Source organism: Pyrgilauda ruficollis, unplaced genomic scaffold (genome assembly GCF_017590135.1).
Source record: "Pyrgilauda ruficollis isolate IOZ18807 unplaced genomic scaffold, ASM1759013v1 scaffold179, whole genome shotgun sequence".
NCBI lineage: Eukaryota > Metazoa > Chordata > Aves > Passeriformes > Passeridae > Pyrgilauda > Pyrgilauda ruficollis.
In genome coordinates, this window is record NW_024516875.1 from 569,614 (window position 1) to 589,256 (window position 19,643).

Below are 19,643 nucleotides of genomic sequence, written 5' to 3' on the forward strand. Positions count from 1 at the left end.
ATATGCAGCAACACACAGTTCTGCATGGGAAAGCAGTGCATAAACACTATGGACTAAACTAGTGCAGGATAAGATCACTGTACATAAATACTAAATTGGTTCTGAAAAAGAGACTCCCAAGGTAAGTCAGAGGCCAGAAAATGAACTGCTTTTGTAAATTTCCTGCAATTCCACATAGTGAATGAGGTTACACATGAATGAAACCATGATGTATGATTTGGCTTCTTAGGCATTAAAAATCCTTTAAACTATAGCTGCAGTGTTCATTCCCAAATGATTTTACTTTGTGTATTTATTTAGAGAAAGATGGAACAGTTTGCCATTTATGTGTATTCAAAAGCTGCACATTTTCAAGACTATAAAAGAAACCTTAAAAAGAAATTACTTTCAGAACTCAAATGATGATATTTAAAAACAGATTTTTAAATTCACTTAAAATTAAATCGGTGTAAGAAAGAGAAAAAACTCAGTTGTCATCTTTTTGTGACTTTTATCATAGAAAGTGATTGTTGTGCACACATAAAACTGGACAACACAGATTTCTCCTCTTCATGTTTATTTCATTTTATGTTATGCATTTGCCTGAACAGTTGCTTCCCACATTGTGAATTATCTTTTGTGCGAGTATTTTGAAACATTTAAAGTTTTAGGTCATATAAAATGTAGCTGTATGTGTCATTCTAAATTTCTGCATAAACTCTCACACAGATTTGGGTTTGTGTACAAATACAGGAAATCTTAATTTTATAGTTCAGGAAGGTAAGTATTTGTATTTATAATAACAGAATCAGACCTAGAATGCTTAATGAAATGTCAAAACTATGTAAATAATACTTGGATATAGGAATTGGGTTAGAATCCCCTGAAGCATGGTGAGTTTTCAAGTATTCTCAAATACCAACAGCTTTCCAAGCATGTACAATATGAAAGTCTAAGTTACATTTTGCAAAGTTGTTGTTCAGGTTTTGTTCTTAAAAACTAGCTCTAGAAAATGTGGAAATTGTCATAGGAATGCTATTTCATTCATTTATAACTCAGTAACATTGGAGGAATGAGATTTGTTGAAATGACCACTCTCAAATAATGTCATTGTAGTCAATTTTCTGACCTGTAAGCAGAATAATTAATCACAGAAGAGAATTAAAAAAAAAAAAAAAATAAATAAAATTAACTCAAAAGTGTTATTTTGCACGGATTGCTGGTTAAGGTAACTTTAATGTTTTCAGCAAGTTCATTCTGTCAGGGCTGCTGTCAAATCAACCTCCACAGCACCGTTCAGCAAAGCCTTGCAATGGAAGCAATGTGCTTTCATAGCCTGCTAGATGGAAGAGACGGTGTAAACCAGGGTTTCACATTACTAAGCAGTGATGATTAGAGCTGCCTGACTTTTTTTAATGGGAAGAAGTCATATTTTCTTGAGTTGGGTAGAATGTAGGCTTTGGACTAATATTTTCGGTGCTAGGTGCAACCTGTCCATTCCTTGTGGGGCCTTATTCTCCGGCAGTGTTTTGCTTACCCTCTTCAAATCTGTACAGTCTTGTAAGGCAGAGCAGAAGTCTGGGAGCAACTCCCTGTCCTGGTGGGCAGGATGTCAGCATATTAGTCAGTGAATGAGTGAATTGCTTGATTCAACCTAAACCTTTTTTCCATTGTGCTACTAACTTCCCCAAAAGCTCCATACTCCCAGCGCTGCTGGGTCAGTATGATCAGAAGTTAAAGGTTGCCATCTAATGGGGAATGTACATAATACAATCTTCATCGGGTTTTACCAAATTATCTCTTCTTGTTCTTCTCCATGTACCTGTGAGTATTTTCTTTACAAGGCACTAGAGGAATGAGAATGATATTTTATTCAGATTTTACATAGGATGGCAAATGATACTTTATCAGTAACAAACAAAGCGTTGCAACCCAGTGAGAAAATCCAGTCATTCAGTGTAACCTGATTAAATCTGATTTCTTAATGCTTTTTCTATTAATTCAGATATAGATGAGTGCTCCTTTGAACGGACCTGTGACCACACCTGTATTAACTACCCTGGAAGCTTTGAGTGTCTCTGCAACAAAGGCTACACCTTGTACGGACTGACGCATTGTGGAGGTTTGGAAACTGAGTTTTGCTTATGTGTGTGTTTGTTTGCTTTGGGAACTGTTTACAGAGCCACTCATTCTTTTAGATTAAGGTTTTATAACTCAAGATGATAAAGACATAATGTTAAAATAAACATAAAATATCATGAGCTGGGTGTGACTAAAATTTAAGTGTCTCAAATTTGCTGAAGTATTCCCAAGAGAAAAACACCAATGAAAACCAATGTCCCACAATTTTTTGATCAGAGCTTCCTCAGGACTGAGGTTACTCACAACTGCAGGGAGGCATCATATGATTGGCAACAAAGAGAATTGGGGAAAGAAGTCAGTTTCGCAAAGTTTACATATTTTGGCTCTGATGGCATTTGTCCATTTGTCCAATCTGTGACATAAACTGCTTGCAAAATGCATAACAGAAGGTTGTGGTGGATCTTCCTCCCATCTTCTGGGGACCTGCTTTCAACCTTTTTGGTATGACTGGAAAGAATTGGTGCTGTAATGTTTCATTATCTAGGAGAGGGATATTTTTGAAGTGTAGCATTACCACAGTGACCAAATTAGAGGTTCAGCTAATGTAGCAGAAACAGAAGCTGGCCCCTCACTTCTGAGGGCTGAGTTCACCTGATTTTGTAATGTCAGCATGAGACACTGCTAATGGTATCTCTGCATGGCTTCTTTTTTGGGAGAAAGGTGTAGGAGGTGTAAGCTCGTCTCTCTTTTGTGGAGAAGCATCACATGAATTCCTGATAAGAGTAGGGGCAGGCAGGAAGAGAAATAAGAGTCCATCTAAGGAAGAAGTTTGGGAACAGACCCCACTTGAAAGCAGTTGTGAAAGCAAATTCAGAGTCTGAAAGTTTTTGGGACCTGTGTTATATGAGGTGTAGAGAGACTGATCTTCAGTTTCACTGTTAATTTCTTAATTACTTAATGCAGTAATTTAGGGAAAGCCTCAAAGTCTGGGGTTCTGCCTCAGTCTTTAAATAACCTTCAGCCTCAGTTCAGCTTCAGTCTTTTCAGTAAGACTGAAGAAGGACCAAAACTCTCACTGGAAATACTCAGTGCTGAACTTTGAGTAAAAACATAACTGGATCCAAACCTCCTGCTTTTTTCCATTATGAGCAGATACAAAACCACAACTCTGAATCCAGACTTGTCCAGGCATCGCGTTTTACCACTTAGGCTGGTCATTAGTTTTAGTCCTTGCATGCTTAATTTTGAGGTCTACCAGTGAGCCAGAGCATCAGGAATTCTGTGTGTCTCCTGTTGATTTGGTGTCACTTCAGCTCATTAAATAAATAAATGTTCTTTCTGGTGGTGGAAAGAGAGGAGATGAGAGATTGACCATGTTGGCATGAGTATATGAACGCTGAATGCATGGACTAAAAAGGATACAGCTCATACTGGCTAAATACTTTTCTAATGTATCAAAAGTTGAAAGATTTTCTGTGGAATGTCAATGATAACATATATGATAATTTCTTCACCTTCTTGCAAGCTTTACCTTTTATTTTTATTTGAGGAGTGGAAGTCTAAACTACACTTTAACTGCTTAGTTTCTTTCGAAAGCATCATTTCCCCCTTCACCTGAAAGAAACTCTGAGAATCACTGTGGAGAACTTACTTCCTTGTTTTCACAGAGGTTTATGCCATTTTTCTGTATTGTCCATTATTGTTCAGATGCTGCAAAGAGTTTTGAGCATGTTTTGTATCCAAGAATTTCAGTGTAACTGGTCCTGGCAAGTAAACTGTATCAAATGCATAAATGCTTGGGAGAGTAGGAGCTGTAGGGTTTAAGGACAAATACATGCAAGATGCACTAAAGTTGTTTGGCGCTGTCTGTCTTTATACATGTTTATATGGGCTGCAATGTAAACGATACAGTAGAAATAGGTTTCCTTATGCAAGTCATGTACAGTATATATGTATACACATGGTTAAGACTCTTCACAACTTTAAATATGTTTCCAGATATTGATGAATGCAGCATCAGCAATGGTAGCTGTGACTTCGGATGTCTTAATACCATGGGGAGCTATGAGTGCGTCTGCCCACCTGGAAAGAAACTGCACTGGAATAAAAAGGACTGTGTTGGTAAGTGTGGAGGTGTGACTCAGAGGTGACTGTGGTGACTGTGTTCTCCAGGAGGGTGCAAAAGCCCATGGTTTTGTTTGAGAGAGGCCGCATTTTCACAATCTAGATCCCCAAATTTGTTTTATAAACTCAGATAATACCTGATCCTGTGGAGCTCCATGGGCTAGGATACAATTCAAGGTTGATTAGCGAATGAGCAATATGTTAGATTTTATTTATGTGGAATGTGGGTTTTTTTTAAGAGTCTATTCACAGTATTATTATTATTATTATTATTATTATTATTATTATTATTATTATTATTATTATTATCATCATCATCATCTTAGATATTTTATACTTTTGTCCTTAATTTGCCTTCTTCCCGTCACTGTAATGTCAGCTATAACTCTATTTACCTCTAACACTAATTTAGAATGTTCAAAATATTTAACTGTTTACAAGTAGGACATGGTAGGACCTAATACCTACAATCACAGAACCACACCCCAATTTTTCAAGTTATCTCTAAAGGTGTCCTGCTTCATATAAAGTACTGACACTAGCTGTGTCAAAAGTATTAATCAAAATGAACACATATCCTGAGACCAGAAAAATTTGGTACATGCTGCTAGTGCCACTTTGTGGCAGACCTGAATTTCTGTATCCTTTAAAGAGATAACTTCTTTTTCTGGAGTCTTATGTGAAGCACAGCAAATTTTGATCATGGTTACAGCCAAAGTATTTTCTGTGAGATTTTAATTCTGGGGTTTTTTTATATTTTTAATGAGAATGGCATACCTGGGGTTTTTCATGGACAAATTTTTTAGCCACAAATAACTTCTCATAGGCACTTTTGGGCATGACGCCTAATACCTAATTGGGAGCAAGACAGAACAAGAAAAAGGGGGATCTCCCTTCAGGAAATCTCTGCGCTTACTGAGAGAAAGCACTGCTTAATCTGTAGCAGAGAGTACACACTGGCCTCGTGTGATCATGCAATTGTGGCATTTTTTACATGGATACAGCAGTATAGAAAGCACTTTATAACCAAGGTGGGCTGGGGGGTGAGAGCCTCAGGCTGAATTCCAGCCTTTGCCTCTATGTTCTTCCTAAGCATAATTAAGTGCTTCACTTTCCTGATTTCCTGGCTATTACCCTCCCTGCTATGTAGAGAACTAATCATTGTGATAGCAAGAAATAGCTCACTGTGGTTTTCAGTTATCCACTAGGTCTTCCTTGCCATATACAAGTTATTCCTCTGGAAAGGATTTTGTAAGTTAGCAGCTGGGGCTAAAATTTTTGAAGGTCTGCTATGAAGTTAGACTACTTGTGCTATATTCCCTCTCAGGCTACTAAGAATGTTGCTGTATTGAAAATATTCTCCAGCTTGTAAATTTCTCCTCATTATTTATAATGCTCAGCTGGAAGATGGAAATAAAACACCCTTGTCTACTGATACACACTCTAGTAGTTGGTGACTTCAGTGAGGCTTACAATGAGCATCATCTCCCTGCTGATCACCTGCCTTTATTACCAACATTTTTGAGAGGAAACTATATTCTAAATTGTTACAAAAGCACAATAAAAAGTGGAAAAATTATATTTATCGATCCTGAATACTGCATGATTTGGAGACATTTGCAGTAACAAAACCCTCTTTTGCTCAGCAGTGGCACTTTGTGTTTTGTTGCCTCCTCAGTCCAAGGAAATAGTTTCTTTAAAGACACCACCAGAGCAACATAGAAGACTTAGGAGGGAGATAAGTTCAGGATGACTATTCCCATATCTGAAATGTGAACATCAGGCACATTTATGGGACTTGTGTATGTTTATATTTAATGACCAGTGAGGCCAGGAATACAAACTAGCTGGAGGCTGCTGGGACTCTTCCTCTGCACTCAAACCAAGTCAGGCAACACTCATGCCAGCTACTGCTTTGGAACTGCTCAGTTTCATGATGGCTTTTGTGGGCTTTTGCCAAGCCCTGGTAGACCCAAACCAGTCTAGCTGCTACAGCTCTGGTGTCAGAAGCAACCCCTACCTCAGTGTCGTCTGCTGGCAAGCTGACAGGTAGGAAAAAAGACATTTACAGTACTACAGTCACCAGTGAGAAAAACAAATGTCTTATAAGGTGAGCAGATTTGGAAGAAGTAGCAAGAAACAGTTGGAGAAAAATCATGTACCTGAAGCAGCATTTCTATGGGGCTGAAGCAAGATCTGCCCTACAGCCACCTGGCTGAGATGTAAGTAGCTGCTGCAGTGTGAAAAAGCTGCTTGAAGAGGTGCCCAGCTGCATTTGGTCAGCAGACAGTGCAGAGGGGAACCCTCTGGGGAAAGGAGGGAATCAGTGAGGCTTCCTCCCTGTAGGAAGTGGTGGCATGTGCCAGCTGCAGCCAAGAATGAGCCTCGTCATTTGTGAGGGAAAAGATGTACTTAAGTAACACTCCAATCGAAAATTAAAATAAAAACAGGTTTATGATTATCGGTGTCATACCATCTTCTCTGTGAAACACAGAGACTGCTCCAACAATTAACAACAACTTCATATGTTTTCAGCTCCAACAATTAACAACAACTTCATATGTTTTCAGCTCCAACAATTAACAACAACTTCATATGTTTTCAGCTGAAACACAAGCACTGCCTTACCCAAGTGTGAAGAGTCACTTGTAAGATCTACAGGGTGTTCTGTCTTCATCCTGCCATGAAGCCAAGAGGAGAAGCTGGATTTTTCCTTCACATGAGCTGCAGAGTGCCTCATGCTGTAGGCACTGATAAGAAATGGCTCTCTGATCTCTGTGTGTGTGGCACAGGGTCCCTTCTAGCATTGTTTGGGGCATTTCAGCAGTGTCTGAAAGGGCCAGCAGGACTATCCATCTCCATCCTAGCATCTGCTGCCTTACCTCTGCCTGGCTGGGAAGTTTTCTAGCCCCAGAAGATAGATCATGGAGCTAAAGTTAAAAAGTCAGTGGGAGTTAGAGAATTAAAAAATACCATTTTAGTGGTCATCTAAGTAAATAGACCACTGTGCACAGTTGTAGTTGGTCTGTTAAATCAGAGAGCTGTACCTCCAAATCAGAGAAAGGACATCTCAGGTGATTAGTGTTACCTATTGCTTCTGAGATCAAGATGCAGAATTGTGCTCATAGAGCACAAAGATCCCAACATGGAGGATAGGAGAGAAAGACAGATCTAGAGTTTAGGTCTAAAAATGTGAAGGGAGTTTCGTTTTCAAGTACAAGCTCAACATCCCAATCCAGATGCTCTCCCTTTATCTGTGCTTATTTCAGAAATAGTTCTATCTGTCATTATGGTTTTTGCCACTTCCTGCCTTTTCTCACAATTGTATCCAAGTGTGCACACAAGTTCCTGGGTTGGGCAGTGTCCAGTTGTTTTACATTTCTTTTTTTTTTTCTCCTCAGATATGGTGAAATGTCTCCCAAATGCCAAACCAGCTCCCAAGGCTCAGCTAGTATGCAGTAAGACAGGAGGCATAGAGAGCTGCTTCCTGTCATGCCCATCCAATACTCTTTTTGTTCCAGGTTTGTACAAATTATTTGTCCTCTTCGTCTGGGATATGACTTGTTGACTTTTCTCTGTTAATGTATTGATGATTCTTGCATTCATTTTTTGTTATGGACAACAGTAAATGAGCAAAACCTCATTATAAGTTAAATCAAGAAGAGCTGATTGTCAACGCCACATGAGAAGTTTGGTCCTTCATTGTTTAATTTGAGATGTCAGTTGAGAGGGTGGAAAAATTCTAACAAAAAGCTTGTATTAAAAAGTAACAGGAATTCACTGAAATCAACTGTTCATTTTTGTCTTCCCTTTTGTCACAGCAATTCAATATATAACAATTTTTTTCTGCACCATTCTGGCTAACGTGGTGGTTAACTCAGTCCCGCTGAGTATTATTTATAAAAAATTGGGCATTTCATTCCCCTCCCTCCTTTTTTTTATTTTTTACCATTTGCTACTGGTAGTTTTCATCTTCACAGTTTTGCAGGGAAGAAGGAGGGGATTTGCTATTGCTTTTTCATAGATGTTCTGGCACAGGATTATCTTTGGACGTCTACTTTCACATTTAGCCTTGGCATTATATGCAGTCGAGCTAACATTTTATTCACACTTTATTTTCAGTTTAGGAGATATTAGTGGAACATGCATTTCTCTAATTGTAAGTACCAAGACAGAGTTTTATCTCTGTAATATGTAAACACCATTATGGTTCTAAACACCATTATGGTTCTAAGCATGCTATTTCTGTTTTTGCCAATAAGTTCTGTTGGAGCCTGAAGCTAAAATTATTATGAAAATACATGGTTTATTTTCTAAACTACAGGGAAGCAGAAGGATTTTGCCATGGACAAACACAAAATATTTTTTACTTGTGCACAGCTAACCTTGTGCCAAATCACTTATGAAACGTATCATTCCAGTGCTGGAAGAAACAAACTTTGCCGTCAACAGAGTGAAGTGTTGAAGCTTTTTGGCAAAGTATTTCAGCCACTTAAAATCCAAGTTCAGCACTTAAAATATCTCATTGTTTAGCGGCACTGAGAAGCTGAAGCCTCGAGTTTTGTGAGGCTGTTGCCCATGTGCTGACTGTGTTCTGTCCCCCAGACTCGGAGAACAGCTACACGCTGAGCTGCGGTGTCCCCGTGCAGCAAGGCAAGGTGCAGCCCAGGCGCAACTCCACACTGCCCAGCTGCTCAGGTGGGTCTGCCCTGCTTGTTCCCCTCTCCTGGGCCCGGGAGGGAGGTCATGGACTTCGGGGGATTGCAGGACATCAGGCTCGTTCATTAGGTAAGGCAAGGGTTAAGGTGTTGCCTAATAACAGAAGGAAAAGCCTTGCAACAGAGTTGAAGCGGTGTAAGATAAGAAAGTAATTCTTGCAATAAAGTGGGAAGATAAAAAAGTAATTCTTCAATGAAAGCTTTCAGGTGCACAAAATATGGCTCTGTGGTAAAGGATTTCTCTAATTCTGTAAGTTTAATTAATTAGTATATGTGGCTGGGATGTCCAATAGGAAATCAGTTACCTCAGTAACCCACCCGTGGGTCAGCCCCCTTGGGGCTTCCTTGCTCTCTTCTCTTGTTATGTCTCTTAAATTATGGTAGAAAATAAGATGTCCTTGTCAGGAAATCTCTTATTAAGAATAAGGCTAAACAGAATTCCAAGTATGTATTAGTAGGGTTAGCTTATTATTCTAAAATCTAAGAGAAAAGGTAGGAAAAATACCAGGTGCTATATAACAATGTATTAACGGTCTACAAAGCTATAAATATATTGAAAATGTATAAAAAGCAAAAATCTTGAGGTATCAAAGGTAGCCAATGTTCCCTTATGCACACACTCCTGTTCTGCAGCCTCTCCTTGAGGGTGGGGTGTGTGGGGCTGCAGCGTTGTGTTGGTGGGTCAGCGTGGGAGTGCTGCAGGTTTGAGATATGTTCAAAAAGGACTAATATTTAGAAATATTTGCTTTCCATAGTCTGGCAAGGCAATAGTGAGCATATCAAAATGGGACTTTTTCCCAGGATAGGGAGTGAGCCAGAGGGACTCAGCAGTAGCACAAGGGTGGGTTCCCTTTGCAGCCCTCCCCTGCAAAAGCCCTCCCATGGGAGCACAGCCTTCCCCTAATGCAAGGGTAAAAGATTATCCCCCCATAAAAAGTTATGAGACTTCTGTGAGAAAACACTGCATTTCATGCACCTTTTTCTCAAAAATGGCTGGACTGTTTTTGCAGATATTTCAAATGTTTATGAAAGCTGATAGCAAAAAAAAAAAAAAAAAAAAAAAAAAAAAAAAAAAAAAGAAAAGAAAAAAATACCCACAAGAACTTGATGCCTGGCAAACTTAGAAACAGCTGAAACAACATGCAGCAGTAGGAAGAGTCAGCCCACCTTACACATACCTGCTGTACTTCTCTCCCATTTTCCAGTTCTCTATGTATTTCTTATATATATGGGATATGCTGGGTGGTACAGTGCTGTGGAGTGGCACAGCCTAGCAGCAGATGTGCCTGCTTGTGGCACAGGATCAGGCCACCTCTAAAGTCCTGGTTCAGCAAAGCCCTACCAAGGAAAGAGGGACCCATGCTGTGGCATCACCTGGGACCACCCTCCACCTTCTGCAGGGCCAGCAGGCATCCCAAAGCAGCTGGCAGGTGACAGCCAGGCCAGTCTTTTACTCAGAGACTTCGTGAGGAAATCAGCCAGCAGCTCCATTTTCTACTCATTGCATGACTGTGTAGCAGCCTTTAAAACAAGACTGTGAAACCTGCCTTGGGTTTACAGCTGAGGGATAAAGCTTGCAAGCCACAGACTGCAATAGAGGCAGCTCCTTTGGATGGTTTTCAATTGCCAACAGCATAGCTCCACTGAATTAACCTTACTGGCACTAGCAGGAGCAGAACTACAAGTAACATGGGACTTCACAGAGACCCCAGAAAAAAAATAAAGGTAGGAATTAATCTTTCTCATAGTAAAAGACAAATTCACCCAAAATCTGAGAAAATGTGCAGAGCAAGCATGGTACTAGCACATTCATTGACCTGGTTGGGCCCAAGGGTAGGAACTCACTTAAAAAAATGAACTTGTGGAAATGGACCCACTTGTACAAGCTGTGTAATTCTTAGGCTTCCTCTTTTCTAAATCACAAGAAAGCTTTGGAGACTGTTTTTAAAAATAAGTTCCAGATCTCGTTTAATTTCTGTCTCAATGGTAGATTTTTACTTTACATCAACAGATTCCCTAGCCCCTCCAATTAAGCAGAAAGCTCGTTTTAAAATCAAAGATGCAAAATGCCATTTACGGCCTCGCAGCAAAGACAAACCAAAAGATTCTGGGAAGCTGGCTGTTTCAGGTAGGTGATTTCTTCCAGCATGTAAACAGCACTTTAATTTGTTTGTTTGTTTGTTTGTTTTCTTGTTCATTTGCATGCTTTGTTTTCATGGTGCAGACAGGGAAAAAAATCGATCATTTACATATTTAAGTCTGAATTTAAGTTAAGGCCAAGGTTCCCACTATGGTTGAACAGTGCCTTGTGTTTGGATCTTGAGTGCTGAAAAACTCACCAGTTGATTTGAAAAATCTTTGTTCAAAAGTACATGAGCTTGGAATTAAGCTGGCCTTTTCCTGGCCTTGATAATGGCAGAAATACCCTGAGACAAAAAGCTGTGACTAATGCAAAGTTATGTGAAACCATGTCAATTTGGTTTGGTTTGGTTTTCCCAAATGAGGTTTTTAAAAGAAAACAAAAGCTATTCTTTTTTTGGTTTATGCTGGATTAGTAACCTATTGTAGCTCCAAAGACAACCCCTAAGAAGGAAGGTTATAATGAAAATCTCATGTTACACAGCCTTAGATCTTTTGTTATGAAAGAGGAAGTAGTTCTGATGTTAGAAAAAATATTTATAATATTTAGGTGTCATTAACCAAAATGTTGTATTTAAAAAGTTAAATTGCTACTTAAAGCAACTTAGCAGCTTACACTAAAAATCTAATGGTGATGCATTCTCTGTTGTAAATTTGTCTTACCACCACTTTCACTAGCAAAATCTTACATGAGCCCTGAACAGAGGAGAGTAAAAATAGCTATTTTTTTAAAAAGTGAATAGTTTAAAGATTTTATTTTTAAAATTTAGACTCATATTTCACCTTTACCCCGCAATCTACACATTTGTATCTCTCATTTTACAAGTACTGACTTAAGTCTTAGTCATCAAGATGCTTACCCTGTGAATAAAATGTGATTATCAGACTCGTTTTTAAAGTCATAGAAGTCAAATCTTTTGGTCCATACAATCACTATGGGAATGTGTTTCTTGGATGCATGTCCTTGTCCTTTGCTTGCTTTGCTTTGTGTTTGTTATGTCATCTGACCTCTGAGTCTAACAGTAAGATTACATAGTATAACCACACTCTTGGAATGAAATCCTTCTGATGGCTTGAGTGCTACAAACTTCTCTTTCTTCCCTGACCTGGAAGTTTCATCACCTGTGGCAAACTACGATTCCTGCTCAGATAAAACCTTTCAATATATTTTCATAACCTCACAATCAAAGCCTTTTAAAACCTTTGCTGTCTGATGATTGTCACTTCTGAAAGAGATGGAATATCCACTGATAGTTTTTAGAGGCCCAGGCCTGACATTCTCATACATTTATGAAATTTACTCTCTTGCTTTGTTCAGCCATCAGATATAGTTTATAGTATTTGCTGATCTAAAATAATTTCTGTAAAGAGCTTTCCAATCCTTAATCCTTATGCAGAAAAGGGCTGGGCAGTTTTAGGCATTGGAAGCACTATTGTGCAGCTGAGCATCGCCAGGCTGTGCTTTTGCCTTCTGCATTCATAGCAAAATGAGCAATCCCAGCACTGCCTGGAGAAGGAGGTATTTAACAACACACAGGAAATGTTATGAAGCCTGTCACTACATTCATGACAATCCAGTAGGATATCACTTGTTAGCCTGTTACGTGCTACTTTGCTACTTGATTTCTTCCCTGTGTTTCTTCTCTCATGCAAAGGAGGTCAGTTCTCCTGTAAAGACAACTGCCAGGTGACCTTTGTGAACCTCAAGTGCGATTCCTCCAAGAAAAAACGCCGAGGACGCAAGTCACCATCAAAAGAAGTGTCCCATATCACTGCAGAGTTTGAAGTGGAGATGAAGTCTGAAGAAGTCTCAGGTTTGTGAAAGATTGGTCTGTGGAGAGAAATCAGAATTTAGTTCCTCAGGGTGTTAAAATCTCCTTGATGCTATTTCATCACGCTGCCATGAATGCCTTTTAGCACACCTTGTTCAACAGCCTCTCCAAACTCAAAGTTTCAGAGCTTTAATTGAAAAGAGCCAGGGATGAAATTAAGCCAAAGGAACAAAAACTGAACCTGCATCAAAATTCCTTCAAGACCTTGAGTTAAGTCATGCGCTTTAATCCAGTGTGATTTCTTTAAACAGCAGAAGTGCTAATCGATGTACAGGAAACATGAAGATTAAGTAGAATTCTGCAAAAATGATGATAAAAATATCCTCTAAAATATAAGTTGCTGAATATTTACTCTGCAAATCAGACAGTTTTATCACATAGTTGAAAAATTCGTGTTTTCTTACCAAAATTTGGAATAAAACTAATTGCCTCAAGTTATAAATGAGATGGAATATTATGTTATAAATTCCAGCCAAAGAAAATGTGGACTGAATCCTATAAAGATGTCAGTCCTCAAAGGCAGATTTCTTAATCTTGAGGAGCACCTCATTAGCCAGGTGATTCAAACAGCAGTTGTGCCTGAAAGCACCTTTCTTTTTGTCACCAATTCAAAGGTGTTTTGGTCAGGGAAGTGGCGGGAGTTCCTAACCAACTAAGAAAAGCATAAGCAGAGGAAATTCAGGGACATTAATGGTGGCAGACTGAACACACACTTGAAAGGAGAACATATTGGGATTAATGCTTTCTGCAGCACTCAGCATGCACTTGCAGGCCATGGAACTGCTCCATGGAGTTCAGGATACTGTCCTGTCCCTTTGAAATGCCTGATCTTGAATACAGTGAGCTGCTGCTTCAATTTGTATGGACAAGACAGTGAAACAAACAAAGAGATGTCATAGTGCAATGCAGGCTAAGCTTTTTGTTAAGCACCTCTTTTAAACATGAATCTCAAGTGCTTCTAGTTTTGTTATCATTTCCCATCTAGACACCTGTAACATTGACTGTGTTCGGAAAAGGATGGAGCAGAAGCTGCAAACTGCAATCAAAACATTGAGGAAATCTATTAATAAACAGCAATTTTACATTCAGTTTTCTGGGACAGAATATGAAGTGGCTCAGAAGCCAGCTAAAGCTACTGAAGGGCATGAAGTATGCAGTACAGGGCAAGTACTGCAGGATGGAAAATGTGGTAAGTCCAAAGAGCTCAAATATTCAGTCATATCCCCCAAATCAAGCAGTCTGAAATTACTTTTTCCATGGTGAACAGGGAGGAAATCTCTGAGATAACGATTTAGAATTTAATTATCAGTATTACTCAGCATATATGCATGGACTATGCATGGTTCATAAGACTCTGAATGGAATTCATTAGATAGTTCTAGGAAAACAGAAGTATAAATTTGGATAAATTCCCATGCTGTCAGGTGGCAGGTATCAAAATCTGCCACAAGACAATGTTGGCAGTTAGTTCCCAGTTGCTCCCATCTTACCAAAATATATTTACATGTATTTATATTTCTATATTTTAATATATTTACATTTATTTCTATTTATATATATTTACAATTCAGTAAAACATTAATATGATGTTTGCATAGTTGCTGTACATCTAGTTTTATATCACCAGTGTCACTCACCTCACCATCAAATAATCCATGACCCATGGATATGTTATATTTAATGCTCAAGAGGTCCAGTTTAAAAAAAAAACAAAAACAAAAACAAAAACAAAAAAACCTACAGAAATCTATTTTATGTAAAATACCTAATTCCTTTAAGCCTCTTCCCATGTTATCAGGCTCTAATGCTTTGCTGGGGACAGTGTGATAATGCAAATTTTTTAATGGCAGTTCTCAGCACTGCAAGTTTTCTAATCACTTACAGACATCTTTTCAAAATCAGCATACCTATTTTTGCAGCTTTTGAGATACCAAGCGATTTACAAGCCAAAAGAGGTCACATCTGATAGGTGCTTCCAGTGAGTGGGTTCAGAGGTAGTTGTCATCATGTGGGAAGAATGATATAGAAACTGTATTTGAAAGGCTGTTGCTATCAGTATCTAGAAACTCCGACATTACCCATCAGAAAAAAATGTGAAATGCAGTTACATGTCCTGTTGAAGCCAGAAAAGCATATGTATTCATATTTGTATTCAGGATGCTGCTCAGTTGGGGTATTTGAGTGGCAAGAGACAGAAATTATTACAGAAACTATTACAGGGGACATATTGCCCATGGAGAAATCTCTAGAACTGATCTCAGTGGACAGACTTTTTGTAGTCATCTGCCATAAAACCAACTTGTAACCTGGTATAAACTAAAAGCTTACACTTCCCACATTTTATGCAGCACTGCTTTAATAAACTGCAAGACTGTTTCAAGAGTGCACCCAGCTTTATTAACAACACATGTGTGATAAACACCTGAGTGCACTACAAAGCCATTTAATAGTTTACACATTAGAAGCAGGACCTCACCCTGATAGAAATTGACCTAAACCCAACTAGAGATGGGTCTGTTTACATCAGGCAAGGATCCTGGATTAACACATGCAAAACATGTGCCATCATAATCCTGGGGCCAAAGACATCCACCTTCTCTAAATGTTCGATATTAGGGCAAATAATGTGATGAAAGTGAACATCCTTATGTAGGCTTCCCCTTTGTTTCCTCAGTTACCTGCAGCACGGGCACCTTCTATAGCGGAGAACACAACCAGTGCGTCCCATGCTTGCCAGGAACCTACCAGGACACAGAAGGCCAACTCACCTGTGAGCCTTGCCCCAGCAATGATGGCCAGGGAGTAGCGGGTGCCCGGAACATCTCAGAATGTGGAGGCAAGTTGAACTTGATTATAAAACCTTTAGGTGTTGCCATACACACCCTGTGAGGTAAGGAGGCTGAAAGAGGAGAGAGCCTGCCACAGTTCTGGCTTCTAAAGGTAATAGAAGAAATCTCTGTGCACTTACAAGCAATGGATGGTATGGCTCGGGCCATCCGTGCTCCCATTGCTGACAAGATGATGGGATCTGCTACAGCAATGTGAGTTGTGGGATGGAAATGAGCAAGCCAAGCAAAGCACTTTGTGCTTCACCTCAGGTATGGGAGTACCTTGACTTGTAAGGACTTAATGTATTGTGAGCCAAAGGGATGGATTGCTTTGGACTGGTGTTGGTGAGTCTAATAATGAGCCTGCTCATTATAATAGTCTAATGAGTCTAATACAGCATGGGTCCCCTCCCACAGGAGACTTCATTAGCTTCTCCAATGTGACTCCATCTCATGGGCAAGAGTTCTCCAATATAAGTCACTTTTCCAGAGGGTCAGTACTTCAGGCACAGCCTGCTCCAGCATGGGTCCCCCACAAGGGTCACAAATCCTACCAGGAAACATGTTCCAGTCTGGGTTCCAGTAACCAGTTGGACCAGGCCACATCGAACAGTTTTGCTCCTAATAACAAGAGCAAAATTGTCCTCAAATTAGTAACATCATAATATTTCTCTGAGATCTGTGTCACAATAGCCAGTTTGTATGGTCATATTCCAGCCAGCTGGGATGGGAGCACAAGGAAATCCTGGGGATCCTGGCCCCACAAGTATCCATAGGAGTTTGGCTTTTGTGGGGACAGAACTTGAACTTGGCTTTCACTCAGGAGCTCTAGTTCATCCTGAGTACCAAAGTTCCTCACTTACGCCAAGCACCCAAAATACTGAATGCCCCAAACATTTCCCAGCAAGTATCAGGGTTGTTATGAGACTGCAGCAATACCTAGAGCTCTTAAAACTCTCTTCTTTTCAAGCCAGTTGTTTCTGTCTGATGTTCAATTCTCAGGGAAGCTAAAATACAAAGTATTGGGATTAGGCAACCTCAGGGAATATGTAGCATCTCACAGTGCTGGTGTCCAGTCTGGAGTGGTATGATGATACAAATTCATGCCACAGTCTTGAAAAACCTGACATCCTGGTTCTCAGGTTCACAGAGGAAAGCACTCAAGCTAACAAGAACCAAGCCAAACAGATGCCTATCAGAAACTGCCTGGAGAGCCAGTTTGGAAACTTCTGTCAGTAGATTATTCACAAAGCAATTTGCTTTACACAAATCTCTTTTTCCTGGCAGAGGAGCACCTGACAAGCACTAGTTTTCACAACTACGTGAAAAGCTGCTGGTGTTAGGTATTCTCATAGACAAGGTGCTGGACTGCTACCATCCCATCTGGTAAACCCCATGATCCACTGTCCACATCTCTAACTTGGAGGTACAAAAACTTGCTTCATAGGCATGATTCAGTTCCATTTCTTCCTATAAAGTGCTCTGAAATACTGAGATGAAAGAATTGGTGAAAGTACAAAGTATTCTAATGAAATCTTGATAGACCCCTTTCTTAAAAAAAAAAAAAAATCCTAACAGAAGCATAGTTGCCAAAAAGCATATTATAAAACTGGTTCTATTTACTGGTGGTGGTTTTAGGAAGAAGATACAGAAACAATACAAAATATGCAGGTAAGATTAGAATTTAATCTGCAGCTGTCTTGATGTCACATGATTAAGTGAAAGAAAGCCTTGCTAACTACTTGTGGGTTTTATACTTCATCCAGAAAAGTCAACACACTAATACAGATGATCATTTTCAATTTCTAGGGCAGTGTTCTCCTGGGCACTACTCTTCAGATGGTTTTAAACCTTGTACAGTCTGTCCTCTTGGTACCTATCAGCCTGAACCAGGAAGGACCCTCTGCTTTCCCTGTGGCGGTGGGCTTGTGACCAAATACGAAGGTGCTGTTTCCTTTCAAGACTGTGAAACCAAAGGTGAATTCAAAATCCTTCCACAATTCATCTTCCTACTTCTGGGCCTTTGGTTGTTTATCATCAGTGTCAAGGGACTCTTGAAGGCTCCAAATCAAACGTTGTTGCTGCATGGGTGTGTGATTAAATGAAATGGTCAAGAAATCTGTAAACTGGGAATGGTCTCCCGAGGTTGTGCAGATCGAACAGGATTTATGGTTTTCTTTGGAATTTACCACAGGCAGGCAGGGGGTCAGCACTGCTACTGGTAAGGGAATCAGCCCCACTGTGTGGCAATAAATAACACAAACTTGGATTAGACAATGCTTTCACTTTCATGTCCTGTATTTTTTTATTTACTGTATCACAATAACTAAGCACTACAAAAGTTATACAAAGTTAAGGATTACTCATGGGCTAGGCAGAAACTGTAAGGGTGCAATGCATTCTGTATTCCATAATGTCAACTTCCAGTGCCAATGCTGAAGAAGGAATCTGCCCAAATGCATTTTGGTTTAGTTACTGAAATTACATGCTGGCCCTGGCAAACAGACACTAATGGAAACCTCCCTCCTGCTACTGTGAATGCAGTTTTTCTTGTTGAGGTGGATTTACATCACTTCCATTTATTACAAATATATAAAATACAGTGAGAGATACATAGCACATATTTCTAGTTCATAAGGGTTTTGCTCTGGGTTTTAGTTGCAAGATTCTTTATACTGGGAAATACAGGGAGTTGGTGTCTTTTCTGCCTTTTATGGCCTAATAGGAATGTTTCAGACCAGGTATGCAGACCAGAGGAAAGCTCTCTGCACTGGAGGTTGGTACTTTTTGAAAATAATACACCTCCTACCTTGCAGTTCACTGTTCTCCTGGACACTACTACAACTCCACAACACACAGATGTATCCGGTGCCCTGTGGGAACATACCAGCCTGAGTTTGGTCAGAACTACTGCATCACCTGCCCTGGCAACACCAGTACAGATTTTGATGGCTCCACCAATGTCACGCATTGCAAAAGTAAGTCACATTTATATCAGTGACACAGAGCGTGTCTTTGCATCTGAACTGCAGCTCGAAGGTTGCATCTGTCAGGCTGGACTTCAGATTTGTATTTCGTAGTTAGCAAATATCTGCTGCCAGAGGGAAGAGTAAAAGTTGGGAAAAAAATTTGGAAAAAAAGTTGGGACAGTACCACTTGAGGCATATGAGTGTATTAGATTTAATATGATTTCACAGTGTTCCAGCTACAAGTTAAAACTACAGAGCCTTTAAATTCCTAGATCCTGTAAGTTGTGTAACAGTGATGCATATTTCTCTATGTCTCTGTAGAGCAGAATATCTTCTATCAGAGTAACTGCCATTTTAGAATAATTGCTGCAATTGCCAGGTATGGCTTATGATAGTGAGTTCTTCTTGGTGTCTTTTTTGCAGTACTCAGCCTCCTATCTTAAAAATTTTAAATATCCCCAAGGATTTCAGTGCAGTTTTATTTGATCCTTTGGGAATGACTGGTAACTTTAGGCAAGCTTTTTATTTTCATCTCTACCATGCTAATTCAAGAGAATGTTCGTATAATAATTAAGCAATGTCATCTGACTAACTATTCGTGTGCAGATCTCCTGTAAGTTTTTAGTCTGATTATGTGCCATGTATTTTATGAGCCCTTCATAATTTCTAATGTCATTTGAGTAAACTATATATTTGTATGGAATTTGAAGAAGTTTGCTGATTTTCCTGTAAAATAAAACCACCCTTGTTACTCTGCTGTCTTAGGTCAGCTCAGTTTTCAAGCCAGTTTCTGACCTTGCATAATATTTGGGGGTTGGATTAAGAAAAATATTTAAACATATATCTAATTTTATGTGGATGAGTAGGCCTGGGGAGATCAAACTTAAGTAACTTGTGCCAAATTCAATATGATTTTTGAAAACTCAGAAAGAAAAACTGATCTCTCAATGGAGATCCTTTATTAAGTGGTTT

At 39.4% G+C, this 19,643-nt stretch overlaps 1 protein-coding gene across 1 annotated transcript in view; it reads left to right on the forward strand.

Moving 5' to 3' along the window:
- The window catches only part of SCUBE1 (signal peptide, CUB domain and EGF like domain containing 1), a 188,325-nt gene that overhangs the window by 164,755 nt on the left and 3,927 nt on the right, over positions 1 to 19,643 (forward strand). Inside the window, exons 10-19 of the mRNA XM_041464335.1 lie at positions 1,985 to 2,101; positions 4,060 to 4,182; positions 7,587 to 7,706; positions 8,791 to 8,883; positions 10,915 to 11,031; positions 12,698 to 12,856; positions 13,860 to 14,063; positions 15,549 to 15,710; positions 17,512 to 17,679; positions 18,519 to 18,680. Of these exons, the coding sequence (XP_041320269.1) occupies positions 1,985 to 2,101; positions 4,060 to 4,182; positions 7,587 to 7,706; positions 8,791 to 8,883; positions 10,915 to 11,031; positions 12,698 to 12,856; positions 13,860 to 14,063; positions 15,549 to 15,710; positions 17,512 to 17,679; positions 18,519 to 18,680 (1,425 nt within the window). The remainder of the gene's footprint in view (positions 1 to 1,984; positions 2,102 to 4,059; positions 4,183 to 7,586; positions 7,707 to 8,790; positions 8,884 to 10,914; positions 11,032 to 12,697; positions 12,857 to 13,859; positions 14,064 to 15,548; positions 15,711 to 17,511; positions 17,680 to 18,518; positions 18,681 to 19,643) is intronic.